The sequence below is a fragment of the Oncorhynchus mykiss genome, chromosome 6, assembly GCF_013265735.2.
Source record: "Oncorhynchus mykiss isolate Arlee chromosome 6, USDA_OmykA_1.1, whole genome shotgun sequence".
NCBI classification, from domain to species: domain Eukaryota; kingdom Metazoa; phylum Chordata; class Actinopteri; order Salmoniformes; family Salmonidae; genus Oncorhynchus; species Oncorhynchus mykiss.
The window spans coordinates 4,877,911-4,897,831 of NC_048570.1; the positions used below are offsets into that span (position 1 = coordinate 4,877,911).

Below are 19,921 nucleotides of genomic sequence, written 5' to 3' on the forward strand. Positions count from 1 at the left end.
TTCAGGTGGTTGTAGAATTTAACAGCTCTTTTCTGGATTTTGATAATTAGTGGGTATCGGCCTAATTCTGCTCTGCATGCATTATTTGGTGTTCTACGTTGTACACTGAGGATATTTGTGCATTATTCTACATGCAGAGTCTCAATTTGGTGTTGATCCCATTTTGTGAATTCTTGGTTGGTGAGCGGACCCCAGACATCTCTCACGTCCCTTCAGTCTTGGCATATGTCTGCTGTGAGCGAAAATAAAGTGTCAACATAACAAGGACTGTCCACGGCCGGTGAATAAACTAGTTCTCTATTGGCCAGCCTGTCCACTACTGGTGAATAAACTAGTTCTCTATTGGCCAGTCTGTCCCTCTGGTGAATAAACTAGTTCTCTATTGGTCAGTCTGTCTACTACTGGTGAATAAACTAGTTCTCTATTGGTCAGTCTGTCCACTACTGGTGAATAAACTAGTTCTCTATTGGCCAGCCTGTCCACTACTGGTGAATAAACTAGTTCTCTATTGGTCAGTCTGTCCACTACTGGTGAATAAACTAGTTCTCTATTGGCCAGCCTGTCCACTACTGGTGAATAAACTAGTTCTCTATTGGCCAGTCTGTCCACTACTGGTGAATAAACTAGTTCTCTATTGGCCAGCCTGTCCACTACTGGTGAATAAACTAGTTCTCTATTGGCCAGTCTGTCCACTACTGGTGAATAAACTAGTTCTCTACTGGCCAGTCTGTCCACTACTGGTGAATAAACTAGTTCTCTATTGGCCAGTCTGTCCACTACTGGTGAATAAACTAGTTCTCTATTGGCCAGTCTGTCCACTACTGGTGAATAAACTAGTTCTCTATTGGCCAGTCTGTCCACTACTGGTGAATAAACTAGTTCTCTATTGGTCAGCCTGTCCACTACTGGTGAATAAACTAGTTCTCTATTGGTCAGTCTGTCCACTACTGGTGAATAAACTAGTTCTCTATTGGCCAGTCTGTCCACTACTGGTGAATAAACTAGTTCTCTATTGGCCAGTCTGTCTACTACTGGTGAATAAACTAGTTCTCTATTGGTCAGTCTGTCCACTACTGGTGAATAAACTAGTTCTCTATTGGCCAGTCTGTCCACTACTGGTGAATAAACTAGTTCTCTATTGGTCAGTCTGTCCACTACTGGTGAATAAACTGGTGTTTTACTGGCCAGTCTGTCCACTACTGGTGAATAAACTAGTTCTCTATTGGCCAGTCTGTCCACTACTGGTGAATAAACTAGTTCTCTATTGGCCAGTCTGTCCACTACTGGTGAATAAACTAGTTCTCTATTGGTCAGTCTGTCCACTACTGGTGAATAAACTAGTTCTCTATTGGCCAGCCTGTCCACTACTGGTGAATAAACTAGTTCTCTATTGGCCAGTCTGTCCACTACTGGTGAATAAACTAGTTCTCTATTGGCCAGTCTGTCCACTACTGGTGAATAAACTAGTTCTCTATTGGTCAGTCTGTCCACTACTGGTGAATAAACTAGTTCTCTATTGGCCAGTCTGTCCACTACTGGTGAATAAACTAGTTCTCTATTGGTCAGTCTGTCCACTACTGGTGAATAAACTAGTTCTCTATTGGCCAGTCTGTCTACTACTGGTGAATAAACTAGTTCTCTATTGGTCAGCGTGTCCCTCTGGGGAAATGCAGCTACTTCACCAGGACAATGTTATATCCTAGAGCTTAAAGCTTCAGTCATGCTGACAATAATATTTATGTCTCTCCTCTCTCTTCCCTCTGTCTCCCCTCCCTCCTCTGTCTCCCCTCCCTCTCCCCTCTCTCTCCCCTCCCTCTCCCCTCTCTCCCCTCGTTGTCTCTCTCCCCTCTCTCTCTGTGTCTCTCCCATCTCTCTCTCTCTCTCCCCTCTCTCTCTGTCTCTCCCCTCTCTCTCTCTCTCCTCTCTCTCTCTCTCTTCCATCTCTGTCTCTTCTCTTCCATCTCTGTCTCCTCTCTCTGTCTCTCTCCTCTCTCTGTCTCTCTCCTCTCTCCCCTCCTTCTGTCTCTCTCCTTTCTCTGTTCCAGGTAGAGAACATCCTCCTGAGTGATAATGGGAGTTATGTTCTGTGTGATTTTGGAAGTGCTTCTCTCAAAGTGCTGCTTCCACATAAAGACGGAGTGACCGCTGTGGAGGACGAAATCAGGAAGTGAGTGTGGGGGGGTGAGGTGTGTGTGTGTGTGTGGGGGGGGGATTAGGTGTGTGTGTGTGTGTGTGTGTGGGTGGGGTGAGGTGACGTGGGGGGGGGGGGGGGGTGAGGTGACGTGAGGGCGGTGGGGGGGGTGAGGTGACGTGGAGGGGGGGGGGGGGGGGGGGTGACGTGAGTGCGGTGGAGGGGGGAGGTGTGTGTGTGTGTGGGGGGGGTGAACCCAGGTGATTGTCTTCCATGTGCCTGCGTTGCTAGAGCGCACCCCATTTCACGTCATGTGAACTGTCCCACAGATCCCCTCCTATTTGCTTTTTGTTCCAGTTAGGACTGGACAAAACATTAAGAACACCTTCCTGCCTGGTTGGGGGGGGGGGGGGGCTGTGAGCACGTGAAGAGCTGAGTGAAAGATTAGTTGTTGTTGTTTAGAAGCGCTGTACACAGCCATACAAGTTGGTCTAATTTACTGGAAAGGAAAGTCTACTGAAGTGAGGCTTTGTGCTCGTCGTTTCTTGGTCTATTTATGTTGTTTTTGTTCACAAGCCAGGTTGATTTTCTTCAATGTTTGAGTTTTCAACCGCTAGTGAAGAGAAGACGCCACTGCCGCTATTCAGACTCTCAATCTCACAGTCGCACAGTGTTACCACGGTAACCTCCCGCCCTTAAAGGGGCAGGTGACAATGTGTGTTGTTTTTGTTTAAAAATATTCTAGACACGAAAAAAATGTAATTAAACAATATAAAAACCACATTTACTTCTTGCTAGTAATACATTTGTTTTAGAAAACATACTCATTCATTTTGTTGGTGTAATTTTAGTGGCAACAAAATATTTGGTCTGGTAATAAAATCATTCTGAGTGGCTGGTAGATTTTATATACCTACCTGCCACAGTGGCTGTTGGACCAACAAGTTAATCTTTTGTCTTTTTATAAACTGGATGGGTCGAGCTCTGAATGCTGATTGGCTGACAGCCGTGGTATATCAGACCGTATGACAAAACATGTGTTTTTACTGCTCTAATTACGTTGGTAACCAGTTTATAACAGCATTAAGGCAACCTCTGGGGGGGGTTGTGATATATGGCCGATACACCACGGCGACAAGCTGTATCCGGGCACTCTGCGATGCGTCGTGTATAAGAACAGGTATATTGGTCATATACAACAATCCCCCCCCCCCCCTCCCCAGAGGTGCCTTAATGCTTAGATATACTCAGTGGAGGACACCACTCTGTTCCATCAATCCACTTGGCCGGTCACTCTTACAATAGGGACTAATTCTCAGCAGTAGTGCACTACGCAGGGTGCCATCCTTCTCAGCAGTAGTGCACTACGCAGGGTGCCATCCTTCTCAGCAGTAGTGGCCTACGTAGGGTGCCATCCTTCTCAGCAGTAGTGCACTGCGCAGGGTGCCATCCTTCTCAGCAGTAGTGCACTACGCAGGGTGCCATTCTTATCAGCAGTAGTGCACTACGCAGGGTGCCATTCTTCTCAGCAGTAGTGCACTACGCAGGGTGCCATCCTTCTCAGCAGTAGTGCACTGCGTAGGGTGCCATCCTTCTCAGCAGTAGTGCACTACACAGGGTGCCATCCTTCTCAGCAGTAGTGCACTACGCAGGGTGCCATCCTTCTCAGCAGTAGTGGCCTACGCAGGGTGCCATCCTTCTCAGCAGTAGTACACTGCGCAGGGTGCCATCCTTCTCAGCAGTAGTGCACTACGCAGGGTGCCATCCTTCTCAGCAGTAGTGGCCTACGCAGGGTGCCATCCTTCTCAGCAGTAGTACACTGCGCAGGGTGCCATCCTTCTCAGCAGTAGTGCACTACGCAGGGTGCCATCCTTCTCAGCAGTAGTGCACTACGCAGGGTGCCATCCTTCTCAGCAGTAGTGCATTACCACTCTTACATACATACATACCATAACTGTATAAATAACCTTTGACCCTGACCACTTCCTGTGTGTAGGTACACGACCCTGTCTTATCGAGCTCCAGAGATGATCAACGTGTACGCAGGGAAGGCCATTACCACCAAGGCTGATATATGGGTGAGTTTAGAGCTGTGGGGGTGTACAGAAACCTGGGGGGGGTGTACAGAAACCTGGGGGGGGTGTACGGAAACCTGGGGGGGTGTATGGAAACCTGGGGGGGGGGGTACGGAAACCTGGGGGGGGGCGTGCGTGGCTGACCGTGAGCGCGTGGCTGCTTTTTGAACAAAGTTTTTCTGGCGATCACATGGAACAGTTTTATGAAACTTTAAATGTCCCTCATCATTAATTTCTCATTGAACTTTTCAACCAGAGACATTTTAGACTCCCGCATTTTAACTCATATTCCATGTTAGCACTTCACTACAAGGAGAAGATTAGAAATATACTGTTTTTAAGACTTAGTTTGTCAAAATGGTCACCTTACTCTTGGTTGTTGTACAAGCTGTGTTTCTTCTGTTTCAGGCTCTTGGTTGGTTGTTGAACAAGCTGTGTTTCTGTGTTTCAGGCCCTTGGTTGGTTGTTGAACAAGCTGTGTTTCTGTGTTTCAGCCTCTTGGTTGGTTGCTTGTTGTACAAGCTGTGTTTATTCTGTTTCAGCCTCTTGGTTGGTTGTTGAACAAGCTGTTTTTCTGTGTTTCAGGCCCTTGGTTGGTTGGTTGTTGTACAAGCTGTGTTTCTGTGTTTCAGCCTCTTGGTTGATTGTTGTACAAGCTGTGTTTCTCTGTTTCAGTCTCTTGGTTGGTTGTTGAACAAGCTGTGTTTCTGTGTTTCAGGCCCTTGGTTGGTTGTTGTACAAGCTGTGTTTCTCTGTTTCAGTCTCTTGGTTGGTTGTTGAACAAGCTGTGTTTCAGCCTCTTGGTTGGTTGTTGTACAAGCTGTGTTTCTCTGTTTCAGCCTCTTGGTTGGTTGTTGTACAAGCTGTGTTTCTCTGTTTCAGGCCCTTGGTTGGTTGGTTGTTGTACAAGCTGTGTTTCTTCTGTTTCAGGCTCTTGGTTGGTTGTTGTACAAGCTGTGTTTCTTTTGTTTCAGCCTCTTGGTTGGTTGTTGTACAAGCTGTGTTTCTTTTGTTTCAGCCTCTTGGTTGGTTGGTTGTTGTACAAGCTGTGTTTCTTCTGTTTCAGGCTCTTGGTTGGTTGTTGTACAAGCTGTGTTTCTTTTGTTTCAGCCTCTTGGTTGGTTGTTGTACAAGCTGTGTTTCTTCTGTTTCAGGCTCTTGGTTGCTTGTTGTACAAGCTGTGTTTCTTCTGTTTCAGGCTCTTGGTTGCTTGTTGTACAAGCTGTGTTTCTTCTCGCTCCCGTTCGGGGAGAGTCAAGTCGCCATATGTGAGGGAACCTTTGTCGTTCCCGACAATTCCAAATTCTCCTTCAAGCTGCACTGCTTAATCAGTAAGTCCATCTGCCTTGTTCCTCAGCAACACACCAACCCACAAAGCTGTCAATCAGTATAATAATTCAACCACATTGACCATTGTCACGTGAATGTTTCTGATGTGTAAACACGTAACTGTCCGATTCATTTGCCCAATCAGACTGTCGTTCATTCTTCACACACCCACTGTTAGTCCTCCAGTACAAATATAAGTCAATAGCTCCACCTTGTGGCGAACTGTGTTTTACCGTTTGGGGATGTTGGATCGTACAGAGGTAGTGATCTATTTCAAACCCTTTACGGTTCACTCTGTAACCAATGTAAAAATGTACATGCCTTCTCCCAACTCTACTCCAGGCTATATTAAACTATATGTCCCCTCTTCTCCAGGCTATAGTAAACTATATGTCCCCTCTACTCCCACCTCTACTCCAGGCTATAGTAAACTATATGTCCCCTCTTCTCCAGGCTATAGTAAACTATATGTCCCCTCTACTCCCACCTCTACTCCAGGCTATAGTAAACTATATGTCCCCTCTTCTCCAGGCTATAGTAAACTATATGTCCCCTCTACTCCAGGCTATATTTAACTATATGTCCCCTCTTCTCCAGGCTATAGTAAACTATATGTCCCCTCTTCTCCAGGCTATAGTAAACTATATGTCCCCTCTACTCCAGGCTATAGTAAACTATATGTCCCCTCTTCTCCAGGCTATAGTAAACTATATGTCCCCTCTTCTCCAGGCTATAGTAAACTATATGTCCCCTCTACTCCAGGCTATAGTAAACTATATGTCCCCTCTTCTCCAGGCTATAGTAAACTATATGTCCCCTCTACTCCCACCTCTACTCCAGGCTATAGTAAACTATATGTCCCCTCTTCTCCAGGCTATAGTAAACTATATGTCCCCTCTACTCCAGGCTATATTTAACTATATGTCCCCTCTTCTCCAGGCTATAGTAAACTATATGTCCCCTCTACTCCAGGCTATATTAAACTATATGTCCCCTCTTCTCCAGGCTATATTAAACTATATGTCCCCTCTACTCCAGGCTATAGTAAACTATATGTCCCCTCTTCTCCAGGCTATAGTAAACTATATGTCCCCTCTTCTCCAGGCTATAGTAAACTATATGTCCCCTCTTCTCCAGGCTATATTAAACTATATGTCCCCTCTACTCCCACCTCTTCTCCAGGCTATAGTAAACTATATGTCCCCTCTTCTCCAGGCTATATTAAACTATATGTCCCCTCTACTCCCACCTCTTCTCCAGGCTATAGTAAACTATATGTCCCCTCTACTCCCACCTCTTCTCCAGGCTATATTAAACTATATGTCCCCTCTACTCCCACCTCTTCTCCAGGATATAGTAAACTATATGTCCCCTCTACTCCCACCTCTACTCCAGGTTATAGTAAACTATATGTCCCCTCTTCTCCAGGCTATAGTAAACTATATGTCCCCTCTTCTCCAGGCTATAGTAAACTATATGTCCCCTCTACTCCCACCTCTACTCCAGGCTATAGTAAACTATATGTCCCCTCTTCTCCAGGCTATATTAAACTATATGTCCCCTCTTCTCCAGGCTATAGTAAACTATATGTCCCCTCTTCTCCAGGCTATAGTAAACTATATGTCCCCTCTTCTCCAGGTTATATTAAACTATATGTCCCCTCTACTCCCACCTCTACTCCAGGCTATAGTAAACTATATGTCCCCTCTTCTCCAGGCTATAGTAAACTATATGTCCCCTCTTCTCCAGGCTATATTAAACTATATGTCCCCTCTACTCCAGGCTATATTAAACTATATGTCCCCTCTTCTCCAGGATATAGTAAACTATGTGTCCCCTCTACTCCAGGCTATAGTAAACTATATGTCCCCTCTTCTCCAGGCTATAGTAAACTATATGTCCCCTCTTCTCCAGGCTATAGTAAACTATATGTCCCCTCTACTCCAGGCTATAGTAAACTATATGTCCCCTCTTCTCCAGGCTATAGTAAACTATATGTCCCCTCTTCTCCAGGCTATATTAAACTATATGTCCCCTCTACTCCAGGCTATATTAAACTATATGTCCCCTCTTCTCCAGGATATAGTAAACTATATGTCCCCTCTACTCCAGGCTATAGTAAACTATATGTCCCCTCTACTCCCACCTCTACTCCAGGCTATAGTAAACAATATGTCCCCTCTTCTCCAGGCTATAGTAAACTATATGTCCACTCTACTCCAGGCTATAGTAAACTATATGTCCCCTCTTCTCCAGGCTATAGTAAACTATATGTCCCCTCTACTCCCACCTCTACTCCAGGCTATAGTAAACTATATGTCCCCTCTTCTCCAGGCTATAGTAAACTATATGTCCCCTCTTCTCCAGGCTATAGTAAACTATATGTCCCCTCTACTCCAGGCTATAGTAAACTATATGTCCCCTCTACTCCCACCTCTACTCCAGGCTATAGTAAACTATATGTCCCCTCTTCTCCAGGCTATAGTAAACTATATGTCCCCTCTTCTCCAGGCTATAGTAAACTATATGTCCCCTCTACTCCAGGCTATAGTAAACTATATGTCCCCTCTTCTCCAGGCTATAGTAAACTATATGTCCCCTCTTCTCCAGGCTATAGTAAACTATATGTCCCCTCTTCTCCAGGCTATAGTAAACTATATGTCCCCTCTACTCCAGGCTATAGTAAACTGTATGTCCCCTCTTCTCCAGGCTATAGTAAACTATATGTCCCCTCTACTCCAGGCTATAGTAAACTATATGTCCCCTCTTCTCCAGGCTATAGTAAACTATATGTCCCCTCTACTCCCACCTCTTCTCCAGGCTATAGTAAACTATATGTCCCCTCTACTCCCACCTCTACTCCAGGCTATAGTAAACTATATGTCCCCTCTACTCCCACCTCTACTCCAGGCTATAGTAAACTATATGTCCCCTCTTCTCCAGGCTATAGTAAACTATATGTCCCCTCTACTCCAGGCTATAGTAAACTATATGTCCCCTCTTCTCCAGGCTATATTAAACTATATGTCCCCTCTTCTCCAGGCTATAGTAAACTATATGTCCCCTCTACTCCAGGCTATAGTAAACTATATGTCCCCTCTTCTCCAGGCTATATTAAACTATATGTCCCCTCTACTCCAGGCTATAGTAAACTATATGTCCCCTCTTCTCCAGGCTATAGTAAACTATATGTCCCCTCTACTCCAGGCTATAGTAAACTATATGTCCCCTCTTCTCCAGGCTATAGTAAACTATATGTCCCCTCTTCTCCAGGCTATATTAAACTATATGTCCCCTCTACTCCAGGCTATATTAAACTATATGTCCCCTCTTCTCCAGGATATAGTAAACTATATGTCCCCTCTACTCCAGGCTATAGTAAACTATATGTCCCCTCTACTCCCACCTCTACTCCAGGCTATAGTAAACAATATGTCCCCTCTTCTCCAGGCTATAGTAAACTATATGTCCCCTCTTCTCCAGGCTATAGTAAACTATATGTCCCCTCTTCTCCAGGCTATAGTAAACTATATGTCCCCTCTACTCCAGGCTATAGTAAACTATATGTCCCCTCTACTCCCACCTCTACTCCAGGCTATAGTAAACTATATGTCCCCTCTTCTCCAGGCTATAGTAAACTATATGTCCCCTCTTCTCCAGGCTATAGTAAACTATATGTCCCCTCTACTCCAGGCTATAGTAAACTATATGTCCCCTCTTCTCCAGGCTATAGTAAACTATATGTCCCCTCTTCTCCAGGCTATAGTAAACTATATGTCCCCTCTACTCCAGGCTATAGTAAACTATATGTCCCCTCTTCTCCAGGCTATAGTAAACTATATGTCCCCTCTACTCCAGGCTATAGTAAACTATATGTCCCCTCTTCTCCAGGCTATATTAAACTATATGTCCCCTCTACTCCAGGCTATAGTAAACTATATGTCCCCTCTACTCCAGGCTATAGTAAACTATATGTCCCCTCTACTCCAGGCTATAGTAAACTATATGTCCCCTCTTCTCCAGGCTATAGTAAACTATATGTCCCCTCTTCTCCAGGCTATAGTAAACTATATGTCCCCTCTACTCCAGGCTATAGTAAACTATATGTCCTCTCTACTCCAGGCTATAGTAAACTATATGTCCTCTCTTCTCCAGGCTATAGTAAACTATATGTCCCCTCTTCTCCAGGCTATAGTAAACTATATGTCCTCTCTTCTCCAGGCTATATTAAACTATATGTCCCCTCTTCTCCAGGTTATATTAAACTATATGTCCCCTCTTCTCCAGGTTATAGTAAACTATATGTCCTCTCTACTCCAGGATATAGTAAACTATATGTCCCCTCTACTCCAGGCTATAGTAAACTATATGTCCCCTCTTCTCCAGGCTATATTAAACTATATGTCCCCTCTACTCCAGGCTATAGTAAACTATATGTCCCCTCTTCTCCAGGCTATAGTAAACTATATGTCCCCTCTACTCCCACCTCTACTCCAGGCTATAGTAAACTATATGTCCCCTCTACTCCCACCTCTACTCCAGGCTATAGTAAACTATATGTCCCCTCTTCTCCAGGCTATAGTAAACTATATGTCCCCTCTACTCCAGGCTATAGTAAACTATATGTCCCCTCTTCTCCAGGCTATATTAAACTATATGTCCCCTCTTCTCCAGGCTATAGTAAACTATATGTCCCCTCTACTCCAGGCTATAGTAAACTATATGTCCCCTCTTCTCCAGGCTATATTAAACTATATGTCCCCTCTACTCCAGGCTATAGTAAACTATATGTCCCCTCTTCTCCAGGCTATAGTAAACTATATGTCCCCTCTACTCCCACCTCTACTCCAGGCTATAGTAAACTATATGTCCCCTCTTCTCCCACCTCTTCTCCAGGCTATATTAAACTATATGTCCCCTCTTCTCCCACCTCTTCTCCAGGCTATAGTAAACTATATGTCCCCTCTACTCCAGGCTATAGTAAACTATATGTCCCCTCTTCTCCCACCTCTTCTCCAGGCTATATTAAACTATATGTCCCCTCTTCTCCCACCTCTACTCCAGGCTATAGTAAACTATATGTCCCCTCTTCTCCAGGCTATATTAAACTATATGTCCCCTCTACTCCCACCTCTACTCCAGGCTATAGTAAACTATATGTCCCCTCTACTCCAGGCTATAGTAAACTATATGTCCCCTCTTCTCCAGGCTATAGTAAACTATATGTCCCCTCTACTCCAGGCTATAGTAAACTATATGTCCCCTCTACTCCAGGCTATAGTAAACTATATGTCCCCTCTACTCCAGGCTATAGTAAACTATATGTCCCCTCTACTCCAGGCTATAGTAAACTATTTGTCCCCTCTACTCCAGGCTATAGTAAACTATATGTCCCCTCTTCTCCAGGCTATAGTAAACTATATGTCCTCTCTACTCCAGGCTATAGTAAACTATATGTCCCCTCTTCTCCAGGCTATAGTAAACTATATGTCCCCTCTACTCCAGGCTATAGTAAACTACATGTCCCCTTTACTCCAGGCTATAGTAAACTATATGTCCCCTCTACTCCAGGCTATAGTAAACTATATGTCCCCTCTACTCCCACCTCTACTCCAGGCTATAGTAAACTATATGTCCCCTCTACTCCAGGCTATAGTAAACTATATGTCCCCTCTACTCCCACCTCTACTCCAGGCTATAGTAAACTATATGTCCCCTCTACTCCAGGCTATAGTAAACTATATGTCCACTCTACTCCAGGCTATAGTAAACTATATGTCCCCTTTACTCCAGGCTATAGTAAACTATATGTCCCCTCTACTCCAGGCTATAGTAAACTATATGTCCCCTCTTCTCCAACCTATATTAAACTATATGTCCCCTCTTCTCCAGGCTATAGTAAACTATGTCCCTTCTACTCCCACCTCTTCTCCAGGTTATAGTAAACTATATGTCCCCTCTTCTCCAGGTTATAGTAAACTATATGTCCTCTCTACTCCAGGCTATAGTAAACTATATGTCCCCTCTACTCCAGGCCATAGTAAACTATATGTCCCCTCTACTCCAGGCGATATTAAACTATATGTCCCCTCTTCTCCAGGCTATAGTAAACTATATGTCCTCTCTACTCCAGGCTATAGTAAACTATATGTCCCCTCTACTCCAGGCTATAGTAAACTATATGTCCCCTCTACTCCAGGCTATAGTAAACTATATGTCCTCTCTACTCCAGGCTATAGTAAACTATATGTCCCCTCTTCTCCAGGTTATAGTAAACTATATGTCCTCTCTACTCCAGGTTATAGTAAACTATATGTCCCCTCTTCTCCAGGCTATAGTAAACTATATGTCCCCTCTACTCCCACCTCTACTCCAGGCTATAGTAAACTATATGTCCCCTCTACTCCCACCTCTACTCCAGGCTATAGTAAACTATATGTCCCCTCTTCTCCCACCTCTACTCCAGGCTATAGTAAACTATATGTCCCCTCTTCTCCAGGCTATATTAAACTATATGTCCCCTCTACTCCAGGCTATATTAAACTATATGTCCCCTCTTCTCCAGGATATAGTAAACTATATGTCCCCTCTACTCCAGGCTATAGTAAACTATATGTCCCCTCTACTCCCACCTCTACTCCAGGCTATAGTAAACAATATGTCCCCTCTTCTCCAGGCTATAGTAAACTATATGTCCCCTCTTCTCCAGGCTATAGTAAACTATATGTCCCCTCTTCTCCAGGCTATAGTAAACTATATGTCCCCTCTACTCCAGGCTATAGTAAACTATATGTCCCCTCTACTCCCACCTCTACTCCAGGCTATAGTAAACTATATGTCCCCTCTTCTCCAGGCTATAGTAAACTATATGTCCCCTCTTCTCCAGGCTATAGTAAACTATATGTCCCCTCTACTCCAGGCTATAGTAAACTATATGTCCCCTCTTCTCCAGGCTATAGTAAACTATATGTCCCCTCTTCTCCAGGCTATAGTAAACTATATGTCCCCTCTACTCCAGGCTATAGTAAACTATATGTCCCCTCTACTCCAGGCTATAGTAAACTATATGTCCCCTCTACTCCAGGCTATAGTAAACTATATGTCCCCTCTTCTCCAGGCTATAGTAAACTATATGTCCCCTCTACTCCAGGCTATATTAAACTATATGTCCCCTCTACTCCAGGCTATAGTAAACTATATGTCCCCTCTACTCCAGGCTATAGTAAACTATATGTCCCCTCTACTCCCACCTCTACTCCAGGCTATAGTAAACTATATGTCCCCTCTTCTCCAGGCTATAGTAAACTATATGTCCCCTCTACTCCAGGCTATAGTAAACTATATGTCCCCTCTTCTCCAGGCTATAGTAAACTATATGTCCCCTCTTCTCCAGGCTATAGTAAACTATATGTCCCCTCTACTCCAGGCTATAGTAAACTATATGTCCTCTCTTCTCCAGGCTATAGTAAACTATATGTCCCCTCTTCTCCAGGCTATAGTAAACTATATGTCCTCTCTTCTCCAGGCTATATTAAACTATATGTCCCCTCTTCTCCAGGTTATATTAAACTATATGTCCCCTCTTCTCCAGGTTATAGTAAACTATATGTCCTCTCTACTCCAGGATATAGTAAACTATATGTCCCCTCTACTCCAGGCTATAGTAAACTATATGTCCCCTCTTCTCCAGGCTATATTAAACTATATGTCCCCTCTACTCCAGGCTATAGTAAACTATATGTCCCCTCTTCTCCAGGCTATAGTAAACTATATGTCCCCTCTACTCCCACCTCTTCTCCAGGCTATAGTAAACTATATGTCCCCTCTACTCCCACCTCTACTCCAGGCTATAGTAAACTATATGTCCCCTCTACTCCCACCTCTACTCCAGGCTATAGTAAACTATATGTCCCCTCTTCTCCAGGCTATAGTAAACTATATGTCCCCTCTACTCCAGGCTATAGTAAACTATATGTCCCCTCTTCTCCAGGCTATATTAAACTATATGTCCCCTCTTCTCCAGGCTATAGTAAACTATATGTCCCCTCTACTCCAGGCTATAGTAAACTATATGTCCCCTCTTCTCCAGGCTATATTAAACTATATGTCCCCTCTACTCCAGGCTATAGTAAACTATATGTCCCCTCTTCTCCAGGCTATAGTAAACTATATGTCCCCTCTACTCCCACCTCTACTCCAGGCTATAGTAAACTATATGTCCCCTCTTCTCCCACCTCTTCTCCAGGCTATATTAAACTATATGTCCCCTCTTCTCCCACCTCTTCTCCAGGCTATAGTAAACTATATGTCCCCTCTACTCCAGGCTATAGTAAACTATATGTCCCCTCTTCTCCCACCTCTTCTCCAGGCTATATTAAACTATATGTCCCCTCTTCTCCCACCTCTTCTCCAGGCTATAGTAAACTATATGTCCCCTCTTCTCCAGGCTATATTAAACTATATGTCCCCTCTACTCCCACCTCTACTCCAGGCTATAGTAAACTATATGTCCCCTCTACTCCAGGCTATAGTAAACTATATGTCCCCTCTTCTCCAGGCTATAGTAAACTATATGTCCCCTCTACTCCAGGCTATAGTAAACTATATGTCCCCTCTACTCCAGGCTATAGTAAACTATATGTCCCCTCTACTCCAGGCTATAGTAAACTATATGTCCCCTCTACTCCAGGCTATAGTAAACTATTTGTCCCCTCTACTCCAGGCTATAGTAAACTATATGTCCCCTCTTCTCCAGGCTATAGTAAACTATATGTCCTCTCTACTCCAGGCTATAGTAAACTATATGTCCCCTCTTCTCCAGGCTATAGTAAACTATATGTCCCCTCTACTCCAGGCTATAGTAAACTACATGTCCCCTTTACTCCAGGCTATAGTAAACTATATGTCCCCTCTACTCCAGGCTATAGTAAACTATATGTCCCCTCTACTCCCACCTCTACTCCAGGCTATAGTAAACTATATGTCCCCTCTACTCCAGGCTATAGTAAACTATATGTCCCCTCTACTCCCACCTCTACTCCAGGCTATAGTAAACTATATGTCCCCTCTACTCCAGGCTATAGTAAACTATATGTCCACTCTACTCCAGGCTATAGTAAACTATATGTCCCCTTTACTCCAGGCTATAGTAAACTATATGTCCCCTCTACTCCAGGCTATAGTAAACTATATGTCCCCTCTTCTCCAACCTATATTAAACTATATGTCCCCTCTTCTCCAGGCTATAGTAAACTATGTCCCTTCTACTCCCACCTCTTCTCCAGGTTATAGTAAACTATATGTCCCCTCTTCTCCAGGTTATAGTAAACTATATGTCCTCTCTACTCCAGGCTATAGTAAACTATATGTCCCCTCTACTCCAGGCCATAGTAAACTATATGTCCCCTCTACTCCAGGCGATATTAAACTATATGTCCCCTCTTCTCCAGGCTATAGTAAACTATATGTCCTCTCTACTCCAGGCTATAGTAAACTATATGTCCCCTCTACTCCAGGCTATAGTAAACTATATGTCCCCTCTACTCCAGGCTATAGTAAACTATATGTCCTCTCTACTCCAGGCTATAGTAAACTATATGTCCCCTCTTCTCCAGGTTATAGTAAACTATATGTCCTCTCTACTCCAGGTTATAGTAAACTATATGTCCCCTCTTCTCCAGGCTATAGTAAACTATATGTCCCCTCTACTCCCACCTCTACTCCAGGTTATAGTAAACTATATGTCCCCTCTTCTCCAGGCTATAGTAAACTATATGTCCCCTCTACTCCCACCTCTACTCCAGGCTATAGTAAACTATATGTCCCCTCTACTCCCACCTCTACTCCAGGCTATAGTAAACTATATGTCCCCTCTTCTCCCACCTCTACTCCAGGCTATAGTAAACTATATGTCCCCTCTTCTCCCACCTCTTCTCCAGGCTATATTAAACTATATGTCCCCTCTACTCCCACCTCTACTCCAGGCTATAGTAAACTATATGTCCCCTCTACTCCAGGCTATAGTAAACTATATGTCCCCTCTACTCCAGGCTATAGTAAACTATATGTCCCCTCTTCTCCAGGCTATATTAAACTATATGTCCCCTCTTCTCCAGGCTATAGTAAACTATATGTCCCTTCTACTCCCACCTCTTCTCCAGGTTATAGTAAACTATATGTCCCCTCTTCTCCAGGCTATAGTAAACTATATGTCCCCTCTTCTCCAGGTTATAGTAAACTATATGTCCTCTCTACTCCAGGCTATAGTAAACTATATGTCCCCTCTTCTCCAGGCTATAGTAAACTATATGTCCCCTCTACTCCAGGCTATAGTAAACTATATGTCCCCTCTACTCCAGGCTATAGTAAACTATATGTCCCCTCTTCTCCAGGCTATAGTAAACTATATGTCCCCTCTACTCCAGGCTATAGTAAACTATATGTCCCCTCTACTCCAGGCTATAGTAAACTATATGTCCCCTCTTCTCCAGGCTATATTAAACTATATGTCCCCTCTACTCCAGGCTATAGTAAACTATATGTCCCCTCTTCTCCAGGTTATAGTAAACTATATGTCCCCTCTACTCCAGGCTATATTAAACTATATGTCTCCTCTTCTCCAGGATATAGTAAACTATATGTCCTCTATACTCCAGGCTATAGTAAACTATATGTCCCCTCTACTCCCACCTCTACTCCAGGCTATATTAAACTATATGTCCCCTCTACTCCAGGCTATAGTAAACTATATGTCCCCTCTACTCCCACCTCTACTCCAGGCTATAGTAAACTATATGTCCCCTCTACTCCCACCTCTTCTCCAGGATATAGTAAACTATATGTCCCCTCTTCTCCAGGCTATAGTAAACTATATGTCCCCTCTACTCCAGGCTATAGTAAACTATATGTCCCCTCTTCTCCAGGCTATAGTAAACTATATGTCCCCTCTACTCCCACCTCTACTCCAGGCTATAGTAAACTATATGTCCCCTCTTCTCCAGGCTATATTAAACTATATGTCCCCTCTTCTCCAGGCTATAGTAAACTATATGTCCCCTCTACTCCAGGCTATAGTAAACTATATGTCCCCTCTTCTCCAGGCTATATTAAACTATATGTCCCCTCTACTCCAGGCTATAGTAAACTATATGTCCCCTCTTCTCCAGGCTATAGTAAACTATATGTCCCCTCTTCTCCCACCTCTTCTCCAGGCTATATTAAACTATATGTCCCCTCTTCTCCCACCTCTTCTCCAGGCTATAGTAAACTATATGTTCCCTCTACTCCAGGCTATAGTAAACTATATGTTCCCTCTACTCCAGGCTATAGTAAACTATATGTCCCCTCTACTCCAGGCTATAGTAAACTATATGTCCCCTCTACTCCAGGCTATAGTAAACTATATGTCCCCTCTTCTCCAGGCTATATTAAACTATATGTCCCCTCTACTCCCACCTCTACTCCAGGCTATAGTAAACTATATGTCCCCTCTACTCCAGGCTATAGTAAACTATATGTCCCCTCTTCTCCAGGCTATTTTAAACTATATGTCCCCTCTACTCCCACCTCTACTCCAGGCTATAGTAAACTATATGTCCCCTCTACTCCAGGCTATAGTAAACTATATGTCCCCTCTACTCCAGGCTATAGTAAACTATATGTCCCCTCTTCTCCAGGCTATATTAAACTATATGTCCCCTCTACTCCCACCTCTACTCCAGGCTATAGTAAACTATATGTCCCCTCTACTCCAGGCTATAGTAAACTATATGTCCCCTCTACTCCAGGCTATAGTAAACTATATGTCCCCTCTTCTCCAGGCTATAGTAAACTATATGTCCCCTCTACTCCAGGCTATAGTAAACTATATGTCCCCTCTACTCCAGGCTATAGTAAACTATATGTCCCCTCTACTCCAGGCTATAGTAAACTATATGTCCCCTCTACTCCAGGCTATAGTAAACTATATGTCCCCTCTACTCCCACCTCTACTCCAGGCTATAGTAAACTATATGTCCCCTCTACTCCAGGCTATAGTAAACTATATGTCCCCTCTACTCCCACCTCTACTCCAGGCTATAGTAAACTATATGTCCCCTCTACTCCAGGCTATAGTAAACTATATGTCCACTCTACTCCCACCTCTACTCCAGGCTATAGTAAACTATATGTCCCCTCTACTCCAGGCTATATTAAACTATATGTCCTCTCTACTCCAGGCTATAGTAAACTATATGTCCCCTCTTCTCCAGGTTATAGTAAACTATATGTCCCTTCTACTCCCACCTCTTCTCCAGGCTATAGTAAACTATATGTCCTCTCTACTCCAGGCTATAGTAAACTATATGTCCCCTCTTCTCCAGGTTATAGTAAACTATATGTCCTCTCTACTCCAGGCTATAGTAAACTATATGTCCCCTCTTCTCCAGGTTATAGTAAACTATATGTCCTCTCTACTCCAGGCTATAGTAAACTATATGTCCTCTCTACTCCAGGCTATAGTAAACTATATGTCCCCTCTACTCCAGGCTATAGTAAACTATATGTCCCCTTTTCTCCAGGCTATAGTAAACTATATGTCCTCTCTACTCCAGGCTATAGTAAACTATATGTCCCCTCTTCTCCAGGCTATAGTAAACTATATGTCCCCTCTACTCCAGGCTATAGTAAACTATATGTCCCCTCTGCTCCAGGCTATATTACACTATATGTCCCCTCTTCTCCAGGCTATAGTAAACTATATGTCCTCTCTACTCCAGGCTATAGTAAACTATATGTCCCCTCTTCTCCAGGCTATAGTAAACTATATGTCCCCTCTACTCCCACCTCTACTCCAGGCTATAGTAAACTATATGTCCCCTCTACTCCCACCTCTACTCCAGGCTATAGTAAACTATATGTCCCCTCTTCTCCAGTCTATATTAAACTATATGTCCCCTCTACTCCCACCTCTTCTCCAGGATATAGTAAACTATGTGTCCCCTCTACTCCCACCTCTTCTCCAGGCTATATTAAACTATATGTCCCCTCTACTCCCACCTCTACTCCAGGCTATATTAAACTATATGTCCCCTCTACTCCCACCTCTTCTCCAGGCTATATTAAACTATATGTCCCCTCTACTCCCACCTCTTCTCCAGGATATAGTAAACTATATGTCCCCTCTACTCCAGGCTATAGTAAACTATATGTCCCCTCTTCTCCAGGCTATATTAAACTATATGTCCCCCCTACTCCCACCTCTACTCCAGGCTATAGTAAACTATATGTCCCCTCTACTCCAGGCTATAGTAAACTATATGTCCCCTCTTCTCCAGGCTATAGTAAACTATATGTCCTCTCTACTCCAGGCTATAGTAAACTATATGTCCCCTCTTCTCCAGGCTATAGTAAACTATATGTCCCCTCTACTCCCACCTCTACTCCAGGCTATAGTAAACTATATGTCCCCTCTTCTCCAGGCTATATTAAACTATATGTCCCCTCTTCTCCAGGCTATAGTAAACTATATGTCCCTTCTACTCCCACCTCTTCTCCAGGTTATAGTAAACTATATGTCCCCTCTACTCCAGGCTATAGTAAACTATATGTCCCCTCTTCTCCAGGTTATAGTAAACTATATGTCCTCTCTACTCCAGGCTATAGTAAACTATATGTCCCCTCTTCTCCAGGCTATAGTAAACTATATGTCCCCTCTACTCCCACCTCTACTCCAGGCTATATTAAACTATATGTCCCCTCTACTCCCACCTCTACTCCAGGCTATATTAAACTATATGTCCCCTCTACTCCAGGCTATAGTAAACTATATGTCCCCTCTACTCCCACCTCTACTCCAGGCTATAGTAAACTATATGTCCCCTCTTCTCCAGGCTATAGTAAACTATATGTCCTCTCTACTCCAGGCTATAGTAAACTATATGTCCCCTCTTCTCCAGGCTATAGTAAACTATATGTCCCCTCTACTCCCACCTCTACTCCAGGCTATATTAAACTATATGTCCCCTCTACTCCAGGCTATAGTAAACTATATGTCCCCTCTACTCCCACCTCTTCTCCAGGCTATAGTAAACTATATGTCCCCTCTTCTCCAGGCTATAGTAAACTATATGTCCCCTCTACTCCCACCTCTACTCCAGGCTATAGTAAACTATATGTCCCCTCTACTCCAGGCTATAGTAAACTATATGTCCCCTCTACTCCAGGCTATAGTAAACTATATGTCCCCTCTTCTCCAGGCTATAGTAAACTATATGTCCCCTCTACTCCCACCTCTACTCCAGGCTATAGTAAACTATATGTCCCCTCTACTCCAGGCTATAGTAAACTATATGTCCCCTCTACTCCAGGCTATATTAAACTAGATGTCCCCTCTTCTCCAGGCTAT

General features: G+C 43.8%; 1 protein-coding gene across 2 annotated transcripts in view; it reads left to right on the plus strand.

Moving 5' to 3' along the window:
* Positions 1-19,921, plus strand: part of bmp2k (BMP2 inducible kinase) — a 92,575-nt gene that overhangs the window by 35,036 nt on the left and 37,618 nt on the right. For both annotated transcript variants that reach the window (XM_036979244.1, XM_036979245.1), the window contains exons 5-7: positions 2,046-2,167; positions 4,128-4,209; positions 5,405-5,537. In XM_036979244.1, coding sequence (XP_036835139.1) covers positions 2,046-2,167; positions 4,128-4,209; positions 5,405-5,537 — 337 coding nt within the window. The remainder of the gene's footprint in view (positions 1-2,045; positions 2,168-4,127; positions 4,210-5,404; positions 5,538-19,921) is intronic.